The sequence below is a fragment of the Dendropsophus ebraccatus genome, chromosome 2, assembly GCF_027789765.1.
Source record: "Dendropsophus ebraccatus isolate aDenEbr1 chromosome 2, aDenEbr1.pat, whole genome shotgun sequence".
NCBI classification, from domain to species: Eukaryota; Metazoa; Chordata; class Amphibia; order Anura; family Hylidae; genus Dendropsophus; species Dendropsophus ebraccatus.
The window spans coordinates 158,239,008-158,264,332 of record NC_091455.1 but is presented as its reverse complement, the minus strand read 5'-3'; the positions used below and the strand labels follow the sequence as shown (position 1 = coordinate 158,264,332).

Sequence of the window (25,325 nt, the reverse complement as noted above, 5' to 3'; positions counted from 1 at the left end):
TCCTCCTGCCCCTCCATCATATTACTACCCCTCCATAATCCTCCTACCCCATCATACAACTACCCCCTTCATCCTCCTGCCCTTCAATCATCATAGTAGTACCCCTTTTATCCTTTTGCCCCTCATCACCATACTACTACCTCATTCATCATTCTCCTGCCCCTCCATCTGTATTTCAAACAAAAAAGCTATACTTACCTCACCTGTTTGGTTCCTCTAGTCCCCCAACAACTCCTCTCCCTGCTCTGCATGATTGAGATCACGCCGGAAGGGGACAGGGCTTCCCGCAAGGGGTGGAGCTTCCCGGGACACGGTTTTGCCAGGGCTGTCTCCTCAGAATCGGGCAGTCCCGGCAAAACCATCTATTTATCCTGCTGTAGCACGTCTTACGCTGGGGCCCACTGAGCACAGGCAGCACAGGAGGTCCAGCTGCTGGACGGTCAGTAGGAGTGGGGGAGGGGCCCACTGGAGGATACTCCGGTCCTCCAGTGGCCCAATCCGACACTGCTTACACAGGAAGATGTGAGGGCGATGATGATAAATTTTAAAATGTGCACAAAAGACACGATCAGCCAAAGATTGCTGTCACTTTTACACAGTCTGATTATCGGCCGCAGGAGCATTTCTAGCAACTAGTAATAATACGTCCATGTATATTTTGCCTAAATGAAATGACTGTATAATAGAATTTATAAGACATCTGCTGCACGAAAACTGCACAAGAAATGTATATGTTACTCGTAAAAACTATTTAAATGTGTTGTAAAAATCTAACAAGAATACATGTTTCTTTAGGTGCATTTCTAATTCCATATGGAATAGCACTTATCTTTGAAGGAATACCATTGTTTCATCTTGAACTTGCAATTGGGCAACGCTTGAGAAGAGGAAGCATAGGAGTATGGAATACAATTTCACCCTATTTTGCAGGAGTTGGTATGCACTGATTTAATAATGTAGTGAACCATTATTACAATCATTTCTATATGTTCTATATATCTTTTTTTTTAATACATTCTGTGCAGATTTTATGGTGACAATGTTGCAGGGCATCCTGTGTGAAAAGTTCTAGCTCTAGATCAAAGCTGGTAGATGAAAAACACTATTCCTGGGTTCACATATGCTGTTAGCAACAACAAGAAAGATGTTGCAGACATGGTGACTTTCTACATGCAGGATGACATTGTGTAAGGCGGCAGCATTGGACTGTCTGGCCTCCAGGGGGACCTGACAACTGTGCAGCACGCTCTGACACAGGGCCATCCTGGGAATCCAGTGTCTTTAAAGTGACTGTACCACTAGGCCCAGGTAGAAGCACTGGAGGCGGGCCGACCCACCCCTAGTGGGAGGAAACCCTAGCCCCTCTATGCTAGGGTTCCCTTGATTTTAATGGAGTCACGTCATGGAGGGGCTAGGGTTTCTTCCCACCGAGGGTGGGTCGGCCTGCCTCCAGTGCTTCAGCCTGGGCCTGGTGGTACAGTCACTTTAAGATAAATTCAAAGTTGAAGCCATGCAGAACACAATGCCAGGGACTTCCAGTGCAGGTAGCATCGCTGTAACCTGCAAGCAGCTAAGAGATAAGAAGAGCTGGGGGCATAATATTCTATGGTGGATATGACATGGCAAAATTCCTAACTAATATGGGGGGGCATAGAGGTGTCCCTAATACTATATGGGGCACCAAGATGGGCCTAACTACTATGTAAGGGTATAGAAGGGGAAATACACATGGAGACCTTGTATAGTGGTCAGGATGATGCTTGAGTGAGGAGTCTAAAATGTTTAGCAGCGTCGTGGCTGGCAAAAATCTTCATTTTATCCCAGGCTAGATGACGTGGCTGCAGCGCCCCTTAGTACCCACAGGCCATAGCAGACTCTTTGAGAGGAACAAGACAGTGACGTCAGACACCGCTACATTTCGGAGTCCTCCCTTTTCTCAAGCTAGGAGGACCCCGAAAGTATCGGCATCTAATGTAAGGCAGGATGGGCTTATCTAATGTGTGACCCAGTGCTCCCAACGGTCTCATTGGACTGTGGAGCACATGACTAACTGCACCGAAATGGCACTAAGGAGGAAGGTAAGAGACATAACTTCCTCCTTGGTGTCTCCTGTGAGTAGGGTCATATCAGCGGGTTAAATTTGTCTAACCTGCTGATAGTTCACCTTTAAGTTAGTGCATGTGAGCCAGGAAATTGAGGAGGCGGTAGTTGCAAGTTGGCTTTAATTTCACAGTGCATGTTTTCATTTTGTTGGTAGGGATTTCTTGGTTACAATAACAAAAAAATTAATTAAATATCCATAATGTATTGTATTAATAACATTGTACCATTAACAGTGTATAAATAACAAGTTGTCTAAACAATATATAAATAATATCCTTTCACACAGAAAACAAATCTAAGGGAGGGAGGATGGCAAAACATCTCCTTGTCCGTGGTCACACGCTGAGTGGGTGGGAAGCAGCAGGGGGCAGTAATGTAAACTCCAGATGGCCTGCCCCAGTGTGTGACCCCAGCCAATAAGATAAGTGCAAAAACCTGGGAAGCTGAGAAGGGGGAGGTGACAGGTTGCATGATCCCTAAGTTAACCCTCAGAGTAAAGAGGCACCTATACTAAATGTTGTGGTGCCTTACAGCCTTGCTCATGGGTTCTGTAGGATGATAAGTGAAGAAAATTAATTTGGCATTGTATGTTAGAACTGCCCCCTGGAACTTCAAGTGAAGATATGAGCTGGTGTACATATACAAAGCACAAGAACTTAAGCAATTCTATGCTACCAAAGCTGGCCGGGTACCTAAAAAATGAATGCACACAGTGCCCCTTAAATGCACACACCCCACAAAATTATACCACCTGACACTTTAAAAGGAATGTATTGATGTATTTGCATTGAAGAATGGCCTATTGTTTGAATTAAGCTTTAATTTAAAAAATGTTTTTTGTTTTTTTTGAGGAACTGAATTTTTTATATTTTGTTCTAATTTTACTATGCATATTTTTAATGGACATGGTCTGGAGTCTGTATTTATTTAGGAGGTCTAGTCTGGAATTGTAAACGCAGGAAATTTAGGTAGTGTAACAACTGAGTCATGAATCCACCACTAGCAATGTCGTAAGCTGCACAAGGGCACACAGTCTAGGGAGCTGCTGGACTTAAGTTGCTGGCCTCAAGTTGCTGTAAACACAGCGAACGATCAATCGATGAGCGAGAAATCGTTCACTTTGATCTTTGAACATGTTCTCAAATAGTCGTTGGTTCCAACCGTTCCATGTAAACAGTCTTTAAAGCGGCATATCTGCAGGTTCTGCCGAGAGAACCTGCTGATATGCCGCAAGAGCCCTTTTACCTGAGAAGTTGATAGCAGTTAGAACCGCTCCTCGGCGCCTCTCCAATCTTCCTAAAATCACTAATTGCCCCTATGCAAATTAGGGGCTGAAGAGCATTTGGGGCATGGCCTGGGTCCGGGAGCACCACTCCGTCCCGCCCAGTCCGCCTCCTCCTGTGCCGCCCTGCCCCCGCCCCCTCCAGTCCATTTCAGCCAGCATAGCCTCCTCCCGTCCCGCCCAGTCCGCCCCCCCCCCTCTGTCCCGTACCCCCGCCCCCTCCCCTGCAGTCTAGCTCACACAGGCAGCATCTCCCCATGCACCCCAGCACAGCAGCAGCATATAGCATATAGCAGCAGTGTGATCCGCGCTGGGAGCCTGGGTTCAGCTGGATGGTAAAGTTCAGCCCGGCTCCCAGCACCGATCGCGTTCTTGCTATTTGCAAACTATAGCAGAGAGCAGCATACTTTCCTAGGCTCCTGATCGGCATTCAAGCGCCAGAGGAGTGTCCCATGCACTGTCCCGGTATGGGAGCAGGCAGGGCCGGACTGGGACTAAAAATCAGCCCTGGCATTTCCGAGCACACAGGCCCACTCGCCGTGCGGTGATAAGTTATGAGACGATGTTGTGAGTGCAGCGCGGCTACATGTTGTATCATCACGGCCATGACTGGAATTACAGATAATAACACAGTCAATGGGGTCAGAAGCTTCTGTCTCTGTACTGTGTAGCTGAGCTGCAGTTACAGGTCATCACCACTACACAGTGTACAGAGACAGACTGCTTCTGCCCTCGGTCACTGTGCTCAGTTTAACACCACCAACACATACTGACTAATACCACCACACACTGACTAATACCACCACACACTGACTAATACCACCGCACACTGACTAATACCACCGCACACTGGCTAATACCACCGCACACTGGCTAATACCACCGCACATTGACTAATACCATCACATACTGACTAACACCACCGCTGCTACTAAATAACTTCCACTGTACATATATCACTATCACCTCATACAGTCTCTTCTCCCCCTGCCTTATAGATGGCCCCCTCTCTCTTCTCCCCCTCCCTTATAGATGGCCCCCTTCACTTCTCCCCCCTCCTTTATAGATGGCCCCCTCTCTCTTCTCCCCCCCCCTCCTTTATAGATGTCCCCCTCTCTCTTCTCCCCCCTCCTTTATAGATGTCCCCCTCTCTCTTCTCCCCCTCCTTTATAGATGTCCCCCTCTCTCTTCTCCCCCCTCCTTTATAGATGTCCCCCCTCTCTCTTCTCCCCCCTCCTTTATAGATGTCCCCCCTCTCTCTTCTCCCCCCTCCTTTATAGATGTCCCCCCTCTCTCTTCTCCCCCCTCCTTTATAGATGTCCCCCTCTCTCTTCTCCCCCCTCCTTTATAGATGTCCCCCTCTCTCTTCTCCCCCCTCCTTTATAGATGTCCCCCTCTCTCTTGTCCCTCTCCTTTATAGATGTCCCCCTCTCTCTTCTCCCCCCTCCTTTATAGATGTCCCCCCTCTCTCTTCTCCCCCCTCCTTTATAGATTTCCCCCCTCTCTCTTCTCCCCCCTCCTTTATAGATGTCCCCCCTCTCTCTTCTCCCCCCTCCTTTATAGATGTCCCCCCTCTCTCTTCTCCCCCCTCCTTTATAGATGTGCCCCCTCTCTCTTCTCCCCCCTCCTTTATAGATGTCCCCCCTCTCTCTTCTCCCCCCTCCTTTATAAATGTCCCCCCTCTCTCTTCTCCCCCCTCCTTTATAGATGTCCCCCCTCTCTCTTCTCCCCCCTCCTTTATAGATGCCCCCCTCTCTCTTCTCCCCCCTCCTTTCCAGATGGCCCCCTCTCTCTTCTCCCCCCTCCTTTATAGATGTGCCCCCTCTCTCTTCTCGTCCCTCCTTTATAGATGTCCCCCCTCTCTCTTCTCCCCCCTCCTTTCCAGATGGCCCCCTCTCTCTTCTCCCCCCTCCTTTATAGATGTGCCCCCTCTCTCTTCTCGCCCCTCCTTTATAGATGTGCCCCCTCTCTCTTCTCCCCCCTCCTTTATAGATGTCCCCCCTCTCTCTTCTCCCCCCTCCTTTATAGATGTCCCCCCTCTCTCTTCTCCCCCCTCCTTTATAGATGGCCCCCTCGCTCTTCTCCCCCCTCCTTTATAGATGGCCCCCCTCTCTCTTCTCCCCCCTCCTTTATAGATGGCCCCCTCTCTCTTCTCCCCCCTCCTTTATAGATGTCCCCCCTCCTTTATAGATGTCCTACCTCCTTTATAGATGTCCCCCCTCTCTCTTCTCCCCCCTCCTTTATAGATGTCCCCCCTCTCTCTTCTCCCCCCTCCTTTATAAATGTCCCCCTCTCTCTTCTCCCCCCTCCTTTATAGATGTCCCCCTCTCTCTTCTCCCCCCTCCTTTATAGATGGCCCCCCTCTCTCTTCTCCCCCCTCCTTTATAGATGGCCCCCTCTCTCTTCTCCCCCCCTTCTTTATAAATTTCCCCCTCTCTCTTCTCCCCCCTCCTTTATAGATGTCCCACTCTCTCTTCTCCCCCCTCCTTTATAGATGGCCCCCGGTCACTGCAGCCCGCTCCTGTTATCTCCTATCACCGCAGCTCGCTCCTGTGGCCTCCTGTCACCGGAGCCCGCCTCTGCCCGTTCCGGTCACCGCAGCCCGCCTCTGCCCGCTCCGGTCACCGCTGCCCGCTCGGTCCGCCTCCTGTCACCGGATCACAGCCTCTGCCCGCTCCGGTCACTGCAGCCAGCTCGGCCCGTCCCTGACGATCGCTAATCCAATCAACGTGGAGCAGCGTGGGGCCGCTGCGGTGCACGTAACGCGCGTTCCACGGCCGGCCGCAGCGGCCACACGCTGCTCCACGTTGATTGGATTAGCGGAGCACGTCAGGGGCGGGCCGAGCGGGCTGCAGTGACCGGAGCGGGCAGAGGCTGTGATCCGGTGACAGGTGGCGGACAGAGCGGGCTGCAGTGACCGGAGCGGGCAGAAGCGGACCGGAAAGAGAAACGGGCCGCGGCGGTGATTTTTTTTTTTATGCAGCCCGGGCGGCCCACAGACTGGTAATCTGGCCAGCCCAGCGGGCATTTGCCCGGCTTGCCAGATTACCAGTCCGGGCCTGGGAGCAGGCTGTCAGCCCAGCAGCATGGGAGGGGGCAGGCCGAGCTGGTGGGACAGTGCAGGGGACACTCTTCTGGCGCTTGAATGCCGATCAGGAAAGTATACTGCTCACTGCTTTAGTTTGCATATAGCAAGAACGCGATTGGCGCTGGGCGCCAGGCTGAGCTTTACCATCCAGCTCAACCCAGGCTCCCAGCGCCGATCACACTGCTGCTATATGCAAAATGTAGCAGTGAGCACCCTACTGTGCTTGGGTCCTGAACGGCTGGGCATTGGCAGCAAGGGAGGGGGTTGGCTTAGCAGCATGGGGAGATGCTGCCTGTGTGAGCTAGACTGCAGGGGAGGGGGCGGGGGTACGGGACAGAGGGGGGCTGACTGGGCGGGACGGGAGGAGGCTATGCTGGGTGAAATGGACTTGGAGGGGGCGGCACAGGAGAAGGCGGACTGGGTGGGACGGAGTGATGCTCCCGGACCCAGGCCATGCCCCAAATCCTCTTTAGCCCCTAATTTGTATAGGGGCAATTAGCGATTTTAGGAAGATTGGAGAGGCGCCGAGGAGCCGTTCTAACTGCTATCAACTTCTCAGGTAAAAGGGCTCTTGCGGCATATCAGCAGGTTCTCTCGGCAGAACCTGCTGATATGCTGCTTTAAAGACTGTTTACACGGAACGATCTGCGAATTTTTTGTGAACGACCAACGACTATTTGAGAACATGTTCAAAGATCAAAATGAACGATTTCTCGTTCGTCGATTGATCATTCGCTGTGTTTACACGTACAATTATCGTTCAAATTTGATCGTTATCGTGCAAATTTGCTCGATAATCGTTCCGTGTAAACGCAGCATAAAGTAATTAAATAAAATTTCAATAAAGCTCTTTACAAATACACACTAGATAAAATTTCTTCATGCTGATGACATATTAGTATTGTACCACTTCGTTCTTCATAAGTCTTGACAATGTATTTTATTCTTCTTTTGCAGGTGTTGTTTCGCTTCTTGTCTCCTTTCTGGTCGGAGTGTATTATAATACTATTATTGCTTGGATCCTTTGGTACTTTTTCAATTCATTTCAGGACCCACTTCCTTGGAGTTATTGCCCTATGCTCAACCAAACAGGTAGTAACAATATATGCCACCCTCCAAGATACAAAGCAATATTTATGATTTAGCTTTGTAAATCAGGCATAAATATATATAAGTATTCTTCCATGAATATTTCTTTTAACTTTTTATGTCAATTCACAGATAATATTCCTAATATATATATATATATTAACCCCAATTCTAATAACAAACAAAATATAAGACAGCGTTCCATATCGTAATTCAGCGTAGTTTAAAATAGCATAGTTTAAAATGTAGCTTTCAAAAACTTTTAATAAACATGTAAAGTATAAAATATACTAGCATATGTGGTGTACCACCACAGGTGTTTCAGGTTTCACACCTGTCGCAAAAAGCCTCTTACTCAAAGCTAAGTGGTGATGAAGGTAGTTTATGATTTAACCACTAGATGTCAGTGCTTTGTATGTAAACTCTTTTCTGTTTCATAGGTGAAGTGAGCTAAGGGTTACTGTTTCTTATATATTATGTGCTTCTGTTTTCAAATAGAGATACTCTTCTTTTCTGACCTATCCTTTCTCTTCTCTTCTTTGCACACACTCCTTTCCACCACTAACAGGGTCTTTTACACATCCCAGTAGGAAGTCACTTAGTGGGAGGAAGTGTAACTTCAGTCTTACTCAGTTTCTCGTGGGAGGAGAACACACAGAGCAGATGTCCCTACTGTAGCCAAGCCAGGGACCCTTGTCTGGGACAGTTCAGTGTGTTAGTGAGTTGGTTGAGACACGTGTATGAAGCAACCAGAGACACTCAATTTCTTCAGTCTATCAACTATTTCCACGATGCAGTGCTACACTACAGAGGGAGAAAGTCGGGGATAAACCCAGCCAACTCCGAGAACCTCTCTACAAAGTGCAGGGCAGTACCCTGATATACAAAGGAACTAGTCTAGATAGAACAAAGATACCAGAAGTTCTACGTATTATATTTCGTAGTGCAGGTGAAACCATGACACCCTCGGACACTTAACTTCACCTAGATAACCACGGCTGGGGCTTGTATCACCCTATTAGGATGGGAAGCTCGACACTGTAGGGCAGAAGGTAGTCAGATATTAGTCTAAACACGGGTACAAGTAAATTTTTCACTCTCAAATCTCAAGTATTTCTCTAAAGTTCCAGCAGAGCACAGTACTACTTTGGGTTGGGACTCCCATGACAAACTCCACGGTGCTCCACTTTACTCTGAACTATCCAAGCACCGTTACAACTACCTCTACTATATTCAGCACTTTCAAGTATCTCTGCAGCACAGACCCAGTTGAGCACTATTGACTGTACAAAGATTATCTATTTGCTGCCAAAGTGTTCTGTATTACTCAGAGACTGCACAGTAAAGCTGTTCTATTTTAACACTGGGACATCTCTTACTTTGCACCAGCACCAGCACCTATACACCTGCACAATAAAGCTTTTCTATTTTATCACTGGGTCATCTCTAACTTTGCACCAGCACTTATACACATCCACGACACTCCTTTTTTCCCCTTTCTGTGGGTGGCGGTACCGATAGTCTGGGTGGGTCAATTGCCACTCAAGACTACTGTGATAAGAGCCCAATGGACCCATCACAGCCATGCAGGTTACCAACCAATTTGGGGAGTACAGCCAGTCACAACACTAAAGCACTGGCGTCACAACACCCATATCTCTAGCTGAGAGATAAGTGGCGTCACCAGTAACACCTTGAAAGCCATTGATTGACTGCAGCAGTCATATACATGTTCTGTTCACCCTATCATCACTGCAGGAACAATAAATTAAGACTAAATTAAGTACTAGAGCGAATTGTTTTTAACAGGAGAGTAACCTTTGCTTTCCTATTTAATAAAATTTACTGCTGTTAATTTAGTAAAACTTGTGGACAATGTATTTAAACTACTTAATAGGGTGGGATAACCTTTATGGGAGTGTAACTTATATAGGCAGCCTGTCCAGTTGATTTCGAAATCCTGACCAACTCTGGCTACAAGGAGCAGAGGACAGAAGTAAGAAGAGTATTTATAAATAAATTGTGTCACTCTGATTTTCTAGGTGACCAAGAAGAGTGTGCCCAGAGTAGCCCAGTTAATTATTTTTGGTACAGAAAAACATTGAATATAACATCATCTATAAAAGACAATGGGAATTTACAGTGGTGGATGGTACTCTCTCTGGCAGCTGCTTGGGGAGCTGTGTATTTATGTACTATAAGAGGGATTAAATCTACGGGAAAGGTAAGTTACTCTTGACCGCTGTACATCTGTAGGGGGGGGGTAAGACTTACCACGCCTTACCAATGTAACTGCTTGCATGTGTAAATATGGTTACTGCTGTTCTTTTTTCTAAATAGTTTTTTTTTTATTAGGGTATGTTCACACTCAGGAATAGGAGAGGAATTAAAGGGGAAAGTTTTCGGCTTGCAATTTCCTCTTCTTCAGCTCTGGCGAAATAGGTGTGGAATTTGAGCAGAAAGTGAAAATTCAAAGTCCCAATGACTGCTATTGTCAATTTTTTGGGCAGATTGCACTAGAGAAATACAAGTCAATTCTTTGGGGCGAAAAGTGGATCTGCGGCACAACATACCACACGTAAATTCCGCTGAGTAAACAACAGAGCGGAAATCCCATTGAACACAATAAGGCATTGCCCTGAACATAGTTTACAGGCGGACTCTCTTGCCTATTCCTCAGTGTGAACATACCCATACAGTTAAACCGGTAATATGAATCAGTTGTTGCAGAGTCTAGAGAGAGGTTATATAAACAGATACAAGCAGAAAGAGGGTACTGTGTGTGGCTAAAACTACAGGCAGTTGTCACCTGTTACTTAGACCAGTGAAGAACTAAAGACATGGTAGTTGTGGGTTTAGTTACAGCATCCTCTAACTCCAATGACTGTGAACACTGTGGGCCTCAATATGTGTGTGAAACAGATGTATGGACTTTGAGAGGACTATGAGAATATATTATTGTGGTAAAATGTTTGTTAGTGTTGTGATGTCACTTGGCAATGTAATGAAGGATATTCCCCAGCTCCAAAGTTAGTAAAAATCCAAAGTCTTTATTTGAACATGTTAAAAAACATTCTTAAAAACCATTGATGTTCACAAGAAAAATGGTTATTTTTCTTGTGAACATCAATGTTTTTTTAAGAATGTTTTTGGATTTTTACTTACTTTGGAGCTGGGGAATATCCTTCATTACATTGCCACGTGTTATTGGGAGTCGGCCAGCTTGCCTTTTCTCTGTGCTTCAACATAGGACCCAGTGCACATTGTCGGTTTGGTGAGCTAACCACAATTGCTGTTTTTCAGCTGCTCTTGGTTGTGATGTCACTGCCTTGTACATAAGCTATTTGCATGTTATGCATATATGTGGCTTATCTCTCTCAGAACAAAGGGTTCGGCCATGATTTCCCTTCACGGCCGACAGCAATCACCACCGCCACACAGCTTTACCAACATCTGAAACTGTTGCGAGTGGCTGCGAGCTGACATAAATCTAAGGTGTATGGGCACCTTTATATGATAGACGTGACAATTAGGGATGGTCCGAAACTGCCGGGGTTCGGATTCGTATGAACCCGAACGCTCGGCATCAGATTCCCGCTGTCTGCACGTTCCGTGGAGCGGGTGGATACAGCAGGAGGAACGCCTGGAAAACTGGGATACAGCCTATGGCTATGGCTGTATCCCAGTTTTCCAGGCGGTCGTCCTGCTGTATCCACCCTCTCCACGGAGCGGGCAGACAGCGGGAATCAATACCGAGAGTTAGGGTTCATACGAACCCGAACCAAACTCGGTTCGGACCATCCCTACTGACAATGATGCTAGGTAAAGAGCCGAAATGCGTGTTTTTGTTTTTTTATTGTCTTAATATAATATAATATATTTTATTCTTCATCAGATTCCTTTGAATAAATGGATTATATACATTTACACATTCATGGCTATAAAGCTGTATACATGGGTACAGGGGTGAAACTACCACTGTAGTAGCCATAGTGGCTACAGTGCCCGATGACCAGCTTCTGCAACACACTGGGTCCCCTGAGTAGAGATGAGCGAACCTGCCGAGGTTCGGGTTCGTATGAACCTGAACTCTCGGCGTCTGATTCCCGCTGTCTGCAGGCTCTGTGAACAGGGTGGATACAGCCGGAGGACCGCCTGGAAAACTGGGATACAGCCTATGGCTTTGGCTGTATCCCAGCTTTCCAGGCGGTCCTCCGGCTGTATCCACCCTTTTCACGGAGGCTGCTGACAGCGGGAATCAGACGCCGAGAGTTCAGGTCCATACGAACCCAAACCTCGGCAGGTTCGCTCATCTCTACCCCTGAGCTGTCATAATTTGCAGCACCAGGTGGCCGAGTGGGCCTCCCAGGTTCCGCAAATGTCCCTTTTACTACAGGCACTCCTGACAAGCCCTTGCAGTTATGAAGTTATGACTACACTTGATGGCTTAGAGGTCAGCCAGGAAGGGGGGGGGGCAATCAAAAGTTCGCTATGGGGCCCAGCCATTTTTAGTTAAGCCCCTGCATGGGTAATGGGATGACTGTGCCAGAATAGACGCTCTCTGCCAATTCAGGGGTTAATAGATAAGTAACTTACTATCAATTATTGTTTCTTTCTTTTTAATTTTACAGGCTGTTTATATTACTTCTACTTTCCCATATGTTGTTTTAACAATATTCCTAATTCGTGGTTTCACACTACCGGGTGCCATAGATGGATTACAATATCTTTTTACTCCTGATGTAAGTCATTATTATAAGAAGCTACTGATTTTATATACTTTTAGAAGAGCACTGTACCCATTTATTTGAAGAAACACTGATATTTAAATTTCATAGGATGCATACAGCATTAGGTATAGGACAGTATAATAATTTTCATCTTTCTTTAGGTAGCAATATTGAAGAACCCACGAGTATGGCTGGATGCCGCAACTCAAATATTTTTTTCCCTTTCCTTGGGTTTTGGAGGTTTAATTGCATTTTCAAGTTACAACCCAGAACAGTAAGCAACTTTTGGTTGTCTTTGCTTATGATATGATATTTTAATACATGTAGGTTGTTATTTGAATTATGTATGCTTTTCTTTTGAGAAAGAAAATTTTAAAATATGGATTCTTAAAGCCTAGTTAAGGTGGTACCAGACATGGGTTCCATTTCCAGAGAAATAAAATGTAACGATATTCGAATTACATAACATATATTCTGCAAAATAAAATGGTTGTGATATACTGGTGTAGTGTCCCAGTACGAGGGTCACTAAGCTTTTTACTGCCCGTCAGAAAAGTGTCAAGTGTCACACCAAGAGTTGGGAGCTGTGATTTTCCACTCCAGCCTCTAGGTGTCTCACTCTCCCCTTTGCCCAGCTGCAGTGTTTAGGTTTAGCTATGTAAGTGACAAGACACTGAAGCCCCTATTCCACGGGTCGTTTAAAGGAGCAATATCGTTCGTATTCGGCCGATATCGGCCGCTTTGAACGATATTCGTCCCGTGGAATAGAGTGCAACGATCAGCCGACATCGTTCATGTCGGCTGATCGTTGCAGTCGCTTGTTTTTCAACATGTTGAAAAACAAGCGACTGATATAGCAGCGATCTGCTGCCGTCGCTCCGTTGAATAGGAGCATCGGCAGCAGATGCTGCTATATCCTATGGGCTGCCCGGACGATTAGCGATCCTCCGAGCAGCCCCTCCCGCACTCACCCGCTCGCTGCAGCCGCGTTGAATAGCGGCGGCAGCGAGCGGGGAACGAGGAGCAAACGAGCGCTAATAGCGCTCGTCTGCTCCTCCAAACGACTCGTGGAATAGGGGCATTAGGGCCCTATTCCACCGGACGATTATCGTTTGCATAATCGTTAACGATTAACGATCTCAAACGACCGCTATTGCAAAAGACCTTAAAACGTTCACTCTTTTCCATGGAACGATAATCGTTACTTATGATCGTAATTGCGATCGCTTTTCTTCGCTATTTATTCGCTATTGCGTTCGTATCTATTGCAAACGACCGAACAATGTCTTATTCAATCTGAACAATTTGGGAACGTTTTGCGAACAAGCAACGATAAAAATAGGTCCAGGTCTTATAAAGCGATCAACGATTTCGGTCGTTAATCGTTAACTACATTTCAACTGAACGATTTAACGATAATCTGAACGATAATCGTCCGGTGGAATAGGGCCCTTACACTTTATTCTCTATTTTTCTCTTCTCCCTGTCACATAACCATATAGAGGATAGGGGTTTCCTGTTTAGTGGGAGTTGCAGATAAGTTAGAGTTTAGGTTCTGACCTAGTTGAGTTCAGTTCAGAGTGGAGTCTAATGCCCCTATTCCACGAGTCGTTTGAAGGAGCAAACGAGCGCTATTAGCGCTTGTTTGCTCCTCGTTCCCCGCTCGCTGCCGCCGCTATTCAACGCGGCGTCAGCGAGCGGGTGAGTGCGGGAGGGGCGGCGGGGAGCTGCTGGGGGGGCTGCCCGGGGGATCGCTGATCGTCCGGGCAGCCCATAGGATACAGCAGCGCCTGCTGCCGATGCTCCTATTCAATGGAGCGACGGCAGCAGATCACTGCTATATCAGTCGCTTGTTTTTCAACATGTTGAAAAACAAGCGACTGCAACGATCAGCCGACATGAACGATGTCGGCTGATCGTTGCACTCTATTCCACGGGACGAATATCGTTCGTAGCGGTCGATATCGGCCGAATATGAACGATATTGCTCCTCTAAACAAGCAATATCGGGCCTTAAGACCACTAGTATGCAGTCCCAAACTTCAGAATGGGGGTAACCGTGTGTTGGGACACCCCTATTTATGCCGTGGACCTTCTTAAAACGTCAGGACAGTCACCCCCTAGAAGAGAGGAAGAGGGACTGATCCCCAGTAAGACAAAGCGGTTAACTGCCGACGTATATTACTGACAACACTAGTCCACTTGGGGGAATCTTCTGTGGGAGCTCAACCTAGACACAGAGACCTAGGACTCATACTACCCTACCTAGCAATCTCCGAGCTAGTGGGGCAGAAGGCGGTCATATATGCAAAGCCCATATATATACTTGAGTATAAGAAGTTCTTCTTTCAAGTATCTACACTACAGCCCGGCAGAGTAAAGCAGCAAATTCCCATAGAAAACCTTTCCTGCTCTGGACAGTTCCTTACTCAGACAGAGATGTCAGCAGAGAGCACTGTGTCCGACTGAAAAGAACACATTTCCTGCAGAACATACAGCAGCTGGAAAGTATTGGAAGACTTGAGATTTTTAAATAGAAGTAAATTACAAATCTATATAACTTTTTAAAACCAGTTAATTTCAAAGAAAAAGATTCTCGCTGGATAACCCCTTTAATATTTGACCAGTGGGTTTACTACTGTGTGTGGAGGGTTAGTAATGTTTGGCAGTGTGACAAGCAAAATGACAGTTCATACAATTGACTTGCAATACCCAGACATAATTTAAAGCAAATGTACCAGCAGATGTTCACATGGATAGAACGGCTCCGGTGCGGGAAGCTGGAGCCGCGGTCCCTTTTTTACACCGCAGCCGGGGCCCAGGTACGGCGCAGCTCTATTCCCGGGCATTCTAATGGAGCCGCATCATAGAGGGGTGGTGGTGTCCTCCCACTGGGAGAGGGCCAGCCTTCCTCCAGTGCTTCATCTAGATAACATACAAACATGTCAGCTTCAACATGTTGAAAAATCACAATAATAATAGCGACACTATTACCATTGCAACTGGCATTGGTTTCTTTTAATGGGAAGTAGAGAGGCCTGAGCAAAGCTTCAGCTTTTCTAGGAACCTGAAAATCAAGTAAAGCTGGGTCCTACTCTAACAATGTAAAAAAATTTAATTTCAGATTATGTCTCAGTTAGACCTATTTATTTTAATGGAAAACTCATTTAACTTAACTGCTTTAAAGTATTCCCATATCAACTTGTTATACCCTAGGATAGGGTATGCCAAGATAAACAGTGGGAGTCTGACCTATGAGAGCCCCCACAAATCCCAAGAATGGGGACCAGTGTCTCCTATCAGAATAGAGCTGTGGGACATACATGTGCCTAACTGCTCCACTTTTTATTTATTGGACCTGCTGGAAATATCCAAGTATACTCTATAGTCTCCACTAGGAATGAATAGAGCAACAATGTGCATGTGTTATCTACTGCTCTATTCTGGCAGGGTCCCCTTTTCTCAGGATTGACAAAGACAGAGTTCAGACCCCCACCAATGCTTGTTATCTCCTATCCTATGGATAAAAGCTTCATTTGTATATAGGCCACTTAATACAGGAAGGCCAGTAATGTCTTTACCAATAAATTCATCATACAGAGAGGACTATGCAATAATCAGAAAATGTATTTTTTATATACTGTATATTTTATATTAATTGTTATATATGTTTGTTTTTTTTTGTATGACCAGATGTTCTCTACCTTTATACGTATTGCTAAATCTAGGAGAAAGTCAAGCATTCTATTTCTAAATTCTAGTAGAGATCTGAAAACTATGAATAAACATATAATAAACAGTTATTTTTTCTCTCTAGGAATGATTGTGAAAAGGATGCTGTGACAATAGCCGTAATCAACAGCATGTCATCACTATATGCTTCCATTCCAATATTTAGTATCTTAGGATTTAAAGCAAAAACTAACTACTGGCAATGCTTGGACAGGTAACAATGTGAATTTATACACCCAGTCTAGGAAATATGTGACATTTATATTAGATAAAATTAATTTTGTTATTTTCTTTTAGGAATATTGTCTCCTTAATGAATGAGTTTGATCTAAGTGAACTGAATATTACAAGAGATAACTACAAAGAGTCCTTTGAAATTCTGAATTCGACCTACCCAGAAAGAATTTTTCCTTTAAAAATGAAAGAATGCAACCTGAAAGAATTTCTTGATCAGGTTATATTTTTAGAATACATTTACAATTTACATTCAAGTTGTAATCATTGGTTGCCCTAATGTATATGTGGTTATTATTTTAGTTGCTTCCCATCCACCCATGTACTGAGTACTATGGGGGAAATTTATCAAAGGGTGTAAAATATACACTGGTGTAAACTGCCCAAAGCATCCAATCACAACTCAGCTATCAGCTCTGATATGATATAGGAGCTGTGATTGGTTGCTGTGGGCAGTTTATACCAGTGTATATTTTACACCCTCTGATAAATCTACCCCTGTTTCTTTTAAAATCTGCTACTCTAAATTGCCTTTACATTTTAATGGTAGAGCGATGATTTAACAGGCACTTTCCATTATTTGATTATTATCAGTTACCTGATAAATGAGTAATGTTGGGTTAACACATGTGGCTGCTGTCAACAGGCTATTAAACTGCTGTTTAACTGCAGTACCGCGGGTCCTTTAAAGGGAATTTTCACCTACAACACTGCAGAGTACCTCAGTACCTGTATGCTCCGCTGTGGCTTCATCCTGATAAAATCTGCTTTATATCCCCCCAGTGTAGAGTCAAAGAGGCATGTCAGGGAATCACTGCCCCTCCTGAGATCCCTGCCCCTTCATCTTAGACGGGGAGGCAGGTCCTGTAGAAATCCTGTGCCAAGAAATGCACTAGTGGTGGTCGGGCTGTAAGCAGACAATTATCACTGAGGTATCACTGGGCATATGGGTGCACATGCTGTGGCCCAGGTGGCTGGTACTGATGTTGGGCCAACTGGTGGGTTCTGGTGTTTTGGAGGGTACTTGTCATGGTGGCCAGGAGTGATAACACCCACCCCTGAACACTCAGCAACCAGACCTTGGTTAGGACAGGTGTGAGGTGCGGAGTCAGGGGCGTAGCTACCAGGGTCGCGACGGTCGCCGCTGTGACCCGGCCTGCCATGAGGGGGGGCCCGCAAGGCCCCCCCTCGCCACTGTACTCTGTTGTGACCTTAAGCATTATTTTGCTTGTGGTCACAAGAGTCCGGCTCTTGCTGTCCGCGGCTGATGTGCGGCTGCCGGGGGTGTCCCGTCCTATCCCCGGCAGCACGCGCATCAGTGTACTCCCTGTGCAGCCTCAAGCCCTGACTTCCGGCACAGGAAGCGCACGTCAGAGACGCTCCTTTGCCGGAAGTCCCAGCCCCGGCGCACGGGGAGCTCTCTGATGCGCGCGCTGCCGGGGATAGGATGGGACACCCCCGGCAGCCGCACATCAGCCGCGGACAGCAAGAGTCGGAGGCGAGAGGTTCAATGGGGGAGCGGGTGGCAGGTGAGTTGTTTTTTTTGTTTTTTTTATCTGCTGTGCACTGGGGGGGAGAAGAGGGCCATCTATAAGAAGGGGGGAGAGGGGGGCCATCTATAAGAAGGGGGGAAAGGGGGGCCATCTATAATAAGGGGGGAAAGTGGGGCCATCTATCATAAGGGGGGAGAGGGGGGCCATCTATCATAAGGGGGGAGAGGGGGGCCATCTATCATAAGGGGAGAGAGGGGGGCCATCTATCAGAAGGGGGGAGAGGGGGGCCATCTATCAGAAGGGGGAGAGGGCTTCATCTATCAGAAAGGGGGAGAGGGGGGCCATCTATAATAAGGGGGTAGAGGGGGCCATCTATAATAAGGGGGAGAGGAGGGCCATCTATAATAAGGGGGAGAGGGGGGCATCTATAAGGGGACTACATAGGGGGAGAGGGGGCCTATAAGGAGGCTACATAGAGGGGGGATTATACTATAAGGGGGAATCACATAGTGTCAGCCTACCCACTAAATGAGGGCATAAAGGGGCCAATACAGATGTGCAGTTTGTAGATGAGAATGGTGCCAGAGTGAGGAGCTTAATATGTCTGTCTGGCAGATTCGGTGGATTCGTGGCTCGGAGAAGTTCTCATAATGGCCCAGGAGAGTTGGAGAAGAAAATGAAAACAACTCTGATCAGAGAAGACGTCCCCTGTGAGTCACTTGATATAACTGCACTGTAATGTATATAGTGTATAAAACCTGTGTAGAGCTGGGGCTACCTCTATATGACTGTATGAGGTGATAGTGATCTGTGTACAGTGGATTATTCAGTAGCAGCGGTGGGGTTAGTCATTATGTGGTGGTATTATTCAGTAGCAGCGGTGGTGTAAGTATGTGGTGGTGTTATTTAGTAGCGGCGGTGGTGTTAGTGAGTATGTGATGGTATTAGTCAGTATGTGGTGGTAATATTTGTTACTTTTATTGGTCTCAGTATGGATTTGGTCAGTAACAATATGGTGGTGATGGTAGTGGTTGTGGTGTGGTGGTAATATATCCTTCCTATATACTAGTAATATTGGTCTCAGTATACAGGATTTGGTCAGTAACAGTATGGCGATAATATTTTCTCTTCCTATGTGCTGGTGTTATTGGTAATATCTGTCTTGGTGTGTGTGTGTGTGTATATATATATATATATACCAATAGCATCACTTGGTCTCAAAAGGAGGGGGGGGGGGCCCAAGTTGACTTCTCGCACCAGGGCCCAGGAGACATTATCTACACCCCTGTGCAGAGTGTAGATGTAGGTGCAGCGGTAGACATGATAGAGTCCCATTTTAAACAACTTGTAAACTTTACTTAAAAACTTTATTGCAAACAGTTACAGTGCCCAGGTATTTAGTGCAAAAGTATCAATACATCAGAATGCATCAGAACTCCCCACAGCACACTATGGAGCGAGCGGCCGGAGCAACAGAATAGCGCCCGCAGTAAACTGACATGTAAGTTGTTTGTGGCGCCACTAGGGATCCCGGCTGGCGCGTATTCTATGTGTATATGATCCAACAGCCATGATTTTACAAAAATATATATACATTGTGTGAACATAGCCTCAGGGTACTATTAGATGAGGTGATTTTTAATGATTAATGATAAACGATCACAAACAATCACAAACTGATAAACTGAAATCGATCAATATAACACAGAATAATGGTCGTTAGTTATGATCGTTTCTATGATCAATACTAAGATTGTTAACTCCTTCTGATTCCAGCAAAAGAAGGAACGATGTGTACATATACAGAACAATTAGCGAACAAATAATGATTTTAGAGTTAGCTTAAAAGATGCTACAAACGAATGGTTTTTCAATCGTTGCCTGCAAAGACATGAAACATTTTATCGTTGCAGCTATAAGGTACTGGAAGGGGATACACAGAATGAGAGACATGACTGGTTCCCTTAAAAGTAGCCAAACCTCTATTTGGGTAAGGGGTCTAGTTTACCATCTGTACACAAAAACAAAGTGGTTTTGTCTTTACTACACCATTTAGTTGTTTTTAGTGGCATTTATTAGCATCTTTTCTTCCTAAATAATGTGGAGTCAAGATGAAGGGGTGCTAAATGTACAGAAACCTAACCATCTAAAATTTAAATTAAATTCACAAAATATGTGTGCATCAGTGTGTCATCAGTATTACTTTAACGCAGTTTGGAAAACAGATTCAATATAGATCAGGGTTGTCAAACTCAGGCCCTCCAGCTGTGGCAAAACTACAACTCCCATCATGCCTGGACAGAAAAAGCTTTAGCTTGATGGGAATTGTAGTCTTGTAACAGCTGGAGGGCCTGAGTTTGACACCTATGATATAGATGAAATATTAGTCATATACTAATGCAATGTGGATCAAATACAGATCACGTATGGATGCATCCCTATTTACTTTAACTCCTCATAGATTCTAATAGGCATTTTCTTATAGATGAGAAAAGTGTATGCTGCAATTTCCAAATGTGCTGTGTAGCTTCAGTTCTTCTTCCATGGCCCGAGTTGCTGGTAAAGGTGTTTCGGCAGCAGGTGGGCTTTGGTGTTTGTGGGGCTGGTACTCTTGTCACTGTGGCCAGGAGTGGCGATACCCACCCCTGAACACATGGGCACCAGACCTTGGTAAAACAGTTGTGAGGTGTAGGGTGTAGATGCAGGTGAGGCGGAAGAAAGGTGACAGAGTCCAGCACTTAACCAGTGGTTGTAACTTTACTGGTGGTAACATACAAAAAAACAACAGGACCGCTCACAGGTGCTAGTGCAAACAGGAAAATAATTGAGGTAGGCTTATGGTCCTTTTACACGGGACCATTGATCGTTCGTTTTTGCACGATAGCGTTCAAATTCAAACGATAATCGTACGTGTAAATGCAGCGAACGATCAAACGACGAGCAAAAAATCGTTCATTTTGATCTTTCAACATGTTCTCAAATCATCGTTGATCGTTCGCAAAAAATTCGCAGATCGTTCTGTGTAAACATTCTTTCAGCGATTTCACCTATGTGTGAGATAGGCTTAAACGATCGCAAAACGATCGCATAGCGAATTTTCCGTACGATGTATTGTTCCGTCTAAACCCTGATCGCTATAAAAAAACCATCGTTCATTCAAAATCGTTAATCGTGCGATCGGGCGAATTATCGCACCATGTAAAAGTACCATTAGGTAGAAGTAGAGAATAAGAAGACTGGTGTTAAAAGTGTAGTGTAGAGGCCATGTTCGGGCCCTTGTCTAATTAGTGCTGGGATATTTGACTAGACAAAATGTCTTCAGGTGCATTGTAGAGGTATGTCCATCAGTTAGGCTAAGGTAACATTTACATTCAGAGCCTCCATCAGATGGTCCATTGTGTGCCACAGAACAAAGACAGACGGTCCGATTAACTGATGTCAACTGATGGAGACCCAAGAGATCCCACTAACTTCAATGGGGTCCATCTCTTTTACATTTGATGTCCATTTATTTATGTCTGCTTAGATCCTGCTAAATAAATGAAATTTCCAAAGAATGAAGCTCCATCAAAAGTGTAACCTAACTTTATTGATGACTCACACACTTATCCAAAAGAAGCTGTCAGGAAACTGGTCGCTCAGACAGACAAGATGGTGGATACAGACAGTGGACCCTAAGCTCAGCCCCGTCCACTGTCCCTACCTACTTGCCTCAATCCGTCCTAAGATGGTGGCGAGCAACTGGGCGGCGGTCCCTGCACTGGCTAGGTGGGACACAAAGACAAAACAGACAGACAAAACACAATAGAGAATAGTCGACAGTCCGGGTGACAACAATCGGGCAGCGCAGTACAAATCACAGTCCAATGAGCAAGGTCAAAAAACAGGCAATAAGGTCACGGGCAGGCAGCTAGCAAAGGATGGTCAGAAATACAGGCAAAAGGGTAAGAATAAACAGAGCAAGAATAGCAGACACAGAACCAGGCAGAGACAAGCTCAATAACCGGCACCAGAATGAGACTCAGCCAAATACTTATAGGGAACCAGGAGACAGTTCCAGCCCGCTATTGGACAAGGCTCCTGGTTCCAAACAGAATCACCTGTGAATCAGAACTGGCAGCAGTGTAACTCCTTCAAAGCCAGAGCACACAGCAAATGGGTGGGGCTGAACATCATGCTAGAAATAGGCCAGTGTTCAGACAGGGTTCAGGTTACTGCAAAAGACATACAAAAACACTGAATATCAGCGCCATCTCAGCCGCACAGCACGAGCTGAGGGGCGCACAGACTTCATCCCAGGCACATTGATGACAAAAGCCTTTGAAAACCTTTTAACATCATCTTGTGGCAAGACCCAGTCTCTAATCAGACCATATCTGTAATCATTTATATACATTTTTGTGAATGAGTGTCAATATACTTTTGTGGTAGTCGAGGGAGGCCCACGACCTTCGGTCAGGCCAAGGCCCATGGTGCACTTAAACACCAAAATAACTAATTAATTTTTTATCATTAAAAGAATTTGTGTATAAGTATATATAGGCATAGTATTTTTAGTTTATATAAACTTACCATTATTTTCTCGTTGCAGAGTGCATCTGGTACTGGACTGGCATTTATCGTCTTTACAGAAGCAATTATTCAAATGCCTGGCTCCCAAGTGTGGGCTATTCTCTTCTTTATAATGTTATTCAGCCTTGGTTTGTCTTCAATGTTTGGAAATATTGAAGGAGTGCTGACACCAGTGCTAGATCTTCAAATATTTCCAAAATGGATACCTATTGAGGCTATATCTGGTAAGTTCAGCATATTATTATTATTATTATTATTATTATTATTATTATTATTATTATTATTATTACATATCACTGCCAAACTTGCAGTTTATATTGTAAAATAATGTTTCTGCTCCTTGCTGCCAAACTTGTCCTCAGGTTGAATGTGGTATTACAAGCCCTGTCCTCTGTGATAGTATTGCTAGAGTGTGTATATATTTGTCACATAGGTGTAAGACAATTTTAAAGGATAATTGCTTTTAACTAGTACAGTCATACAGTTACCAAATAATATCAGTATACAATGGACACATAATATCACCATAGATATTTACACCATATTGTATACCAAGGCCAATATTACCAGTATACAAGGGGCTAATACTATCACCTTACATATTACTGCTATACTGATACTAACCAACCAGTATACTGAGACTAATAATAATACAAGTGTATAGAAAGGAAATATTATGATCATACAGATTACCATCATACTGTTCCTAACAAAATCCTGTAAAACCAATGTTATGAAAAATACCAGTATACAAGGAGGGATATCATCACAATACATATTACCATCATACTGTTACTCACAAAATGCAGTATACGGAGACAAACATTACCAATATTACCAATATACAAGGGACAAATAATACTGTCATACCATGAACACATAGTAACTCAATAATATACAGTCACCAAATAATTCCACCATAGTCATTACAACGATACTCTCACTAAATAACATACACAGATCAATATTCCCCCACACAGTGACTAATTAATGGTAGATACCAGCTCCAAACAGGTTTTGCAGACCAGACTACAGGGAACTGCAGGTGTGGTATCCCACCGCAGGTGTTCTTTTCCTTGTACACATGTCACAAAAGCTCCTTACTCCAGGTTAAGTGGTGATGTAACGCAGTTTAAAGTTTCGCCACTAGATGTCAGTATTTTACATGTATGCTCTTATGTATTGCACAGCTGAAGTTAGCAAAGGGTTACTATTTTATGTGTGACCTATAGGAAATGCTCTTTACTTCTAGCCTATCACTGTTCTTCTTTCTCTTGATCACATTCTCTTTCACCACTCACAGGGTACCTTACTTAGACCCTGTAGGAAGTTACTTGGTAGGAGAAGGGGTAGCGTTAGTTCTTTCCCAGATTCTCGTGGGAGAAGGACACACAGAGCAAACGTCCCTGCTGTAGCCAAGCCAGGGCCTGGCTCTGTCAGGACCCTTGTCAGGGACGAGTCAGTTTAGTTCAGCGCAGTTGAGTTTAAGACATGTGTGTATGCAGATCAACTAAAGACACTACGCTCTTTCAGTATTCCTACTATATCTACTATGCAGTGCTAGACACTACAGAGGGAGAATAGTCTGGGAACACCCTAGCACACGCCGTAAACCAGTCTAAAAGGTGCAGGCCAGTATCCTGATACGCAAGAGGAACTAGCCTGGATAGGACAAAGCTACCAGAGGGTCTACATATCCTATCTCGCAGTGCAGGTAACCGGGAACGCAAATAATTTTCTTCCGGTTTAGCATAATATTTTATGGAAAAATTAAAGAGGTAGGGCGGCGCTAAACAATTACTCACAAAATAACACACATTACAAAGTTATACAAATTTTTAATGTATGTTATGTATGTGAATGGCCTCCTTCCCTGTGTTTCCCCCCACCCACGCCAGACCCGGAAAAGTGATGCACTAAACTCACCTGATTCGTGTCGACCCAACTTGGGAGAATGATGTCATCTTCGGCGGCTGGCCAAACTGCTCCATCTGTCCCTCGTGCCGGCCCCCCTCTGCCGCGTCATCAGCTGCTCAGCTGATGGCTTAGCACAGTTATGACGCGGCAGAGGGGGGCCGGCACGAGGGACGGATGGAGCTGTTCGGCCGGCCGCCCGAAGATGACATCATTGTCCCATGACGGCGGATGGGGGTGGACACAAATCAGGTGAGTTTAGTGCATCACACTTCCGGGTCTGGCGTGGGTGGGGGGAAACATGGGGAAGGAGGCCATTCACAGACATAACATACATTAAAAATTTGTATAACTTTGTAATATGTGATATTTTGTGAATAATTGTTTAGCGCCGCACTACCCCTTTAATTTTTCCATAAAATATTATGCTAAACCGAAAGAAAATTATTTGCGTTCTAAAATTGGAAATAAAAAGCTTTTTTTTTTTTTTTTATTCAAGGTGGTTTTGTGTTTACACTGTTTGCCCTATGGTAAAACTGACATGTCATCTATGTTTCTCAAGTTGGTACGATAACAACGATATGTAACTTGTATAACTTTTGTTTTATTTGATGTCTGGTATAAATATATATTTATTCTAAGATAACAAGAAAGGAAATACTAAACGATCAAAATAAATTGGACCAGGTGGGTTTCTTCTGCCGACAATCTTCTGTTTCTATCAAACCTCACTTATAATTCAAAACAAAACAACAACAAAATTAAGTCAGGCAGAAAATTCACATAGGGGAAGAGGAACAGAGCCAACCTACTTAAAGTAGAAGTCCGGCCAAAAAATTTTTTTTATATATATATATATATGTTATTACTTATGGAAAGTTATACAATTTTCTAATGTACACTAATTATGGGAAATGCTCATATACTGCTATTTCCCTTAATTTAGTGTATCAGGAAGTGTTAGAATTCTCTCAGAACCAGTGACGTCATGACAAACGGTGTAATTCCTATGGAGTGTCCAGCAGGGGGTGCTCTCTATATAGAAGTCAATGAGTACCATTGACTTCTATATATAGTGCGCCCCTGCT

The 25,325-nt window shown here is 44.9% G+C and overlaps 1 protein-coding gene across 1 annotated transcript in view; it reads left to right on the top strand.

The window, feature by feature from the left end:
* The window catches only part of LOC138784192 (sodium-dependent neutral amino acid transporter B(0)AT3-like), a 138,162-nt gene that overhangs the window by 42,360 nt on the left and 70,477 nt on the right, over window positions 1-25,325 (top strand). The window contains exons 3-10 of the mRNA XM_069959702.1: window positions 796-936; window positions 7,431-7,565; window positions 9,605-9,786; window positions 12,194-12,304; window positions 12,454-12,566; window positions 16,110-16,238; window positions 16,322-16,478; window positions 22,343-22,547. Coding sequence (XP_069815803.1) covers window positions 796-936; window positions 7,431-7,565; window positions 9,605-9,786; window positions 12,194-12,304; window positions 12,454-12,566; window positions 16,110-16,238; window positions 16,322-16,478; window positions 22,343-22,547 — 1,173 coding nt within the window. The remainder of the gene's footprint in view (window positions 1-795; window positions 937-7,430; window positions 7,566-9,604; window positions 9,787-12,193; window positions 12,305-12,453; window positions 12,567-16,109; window positions 16,239-16,321; window positions 16,479-22,342; window positions 22,548-25,325) is intronic.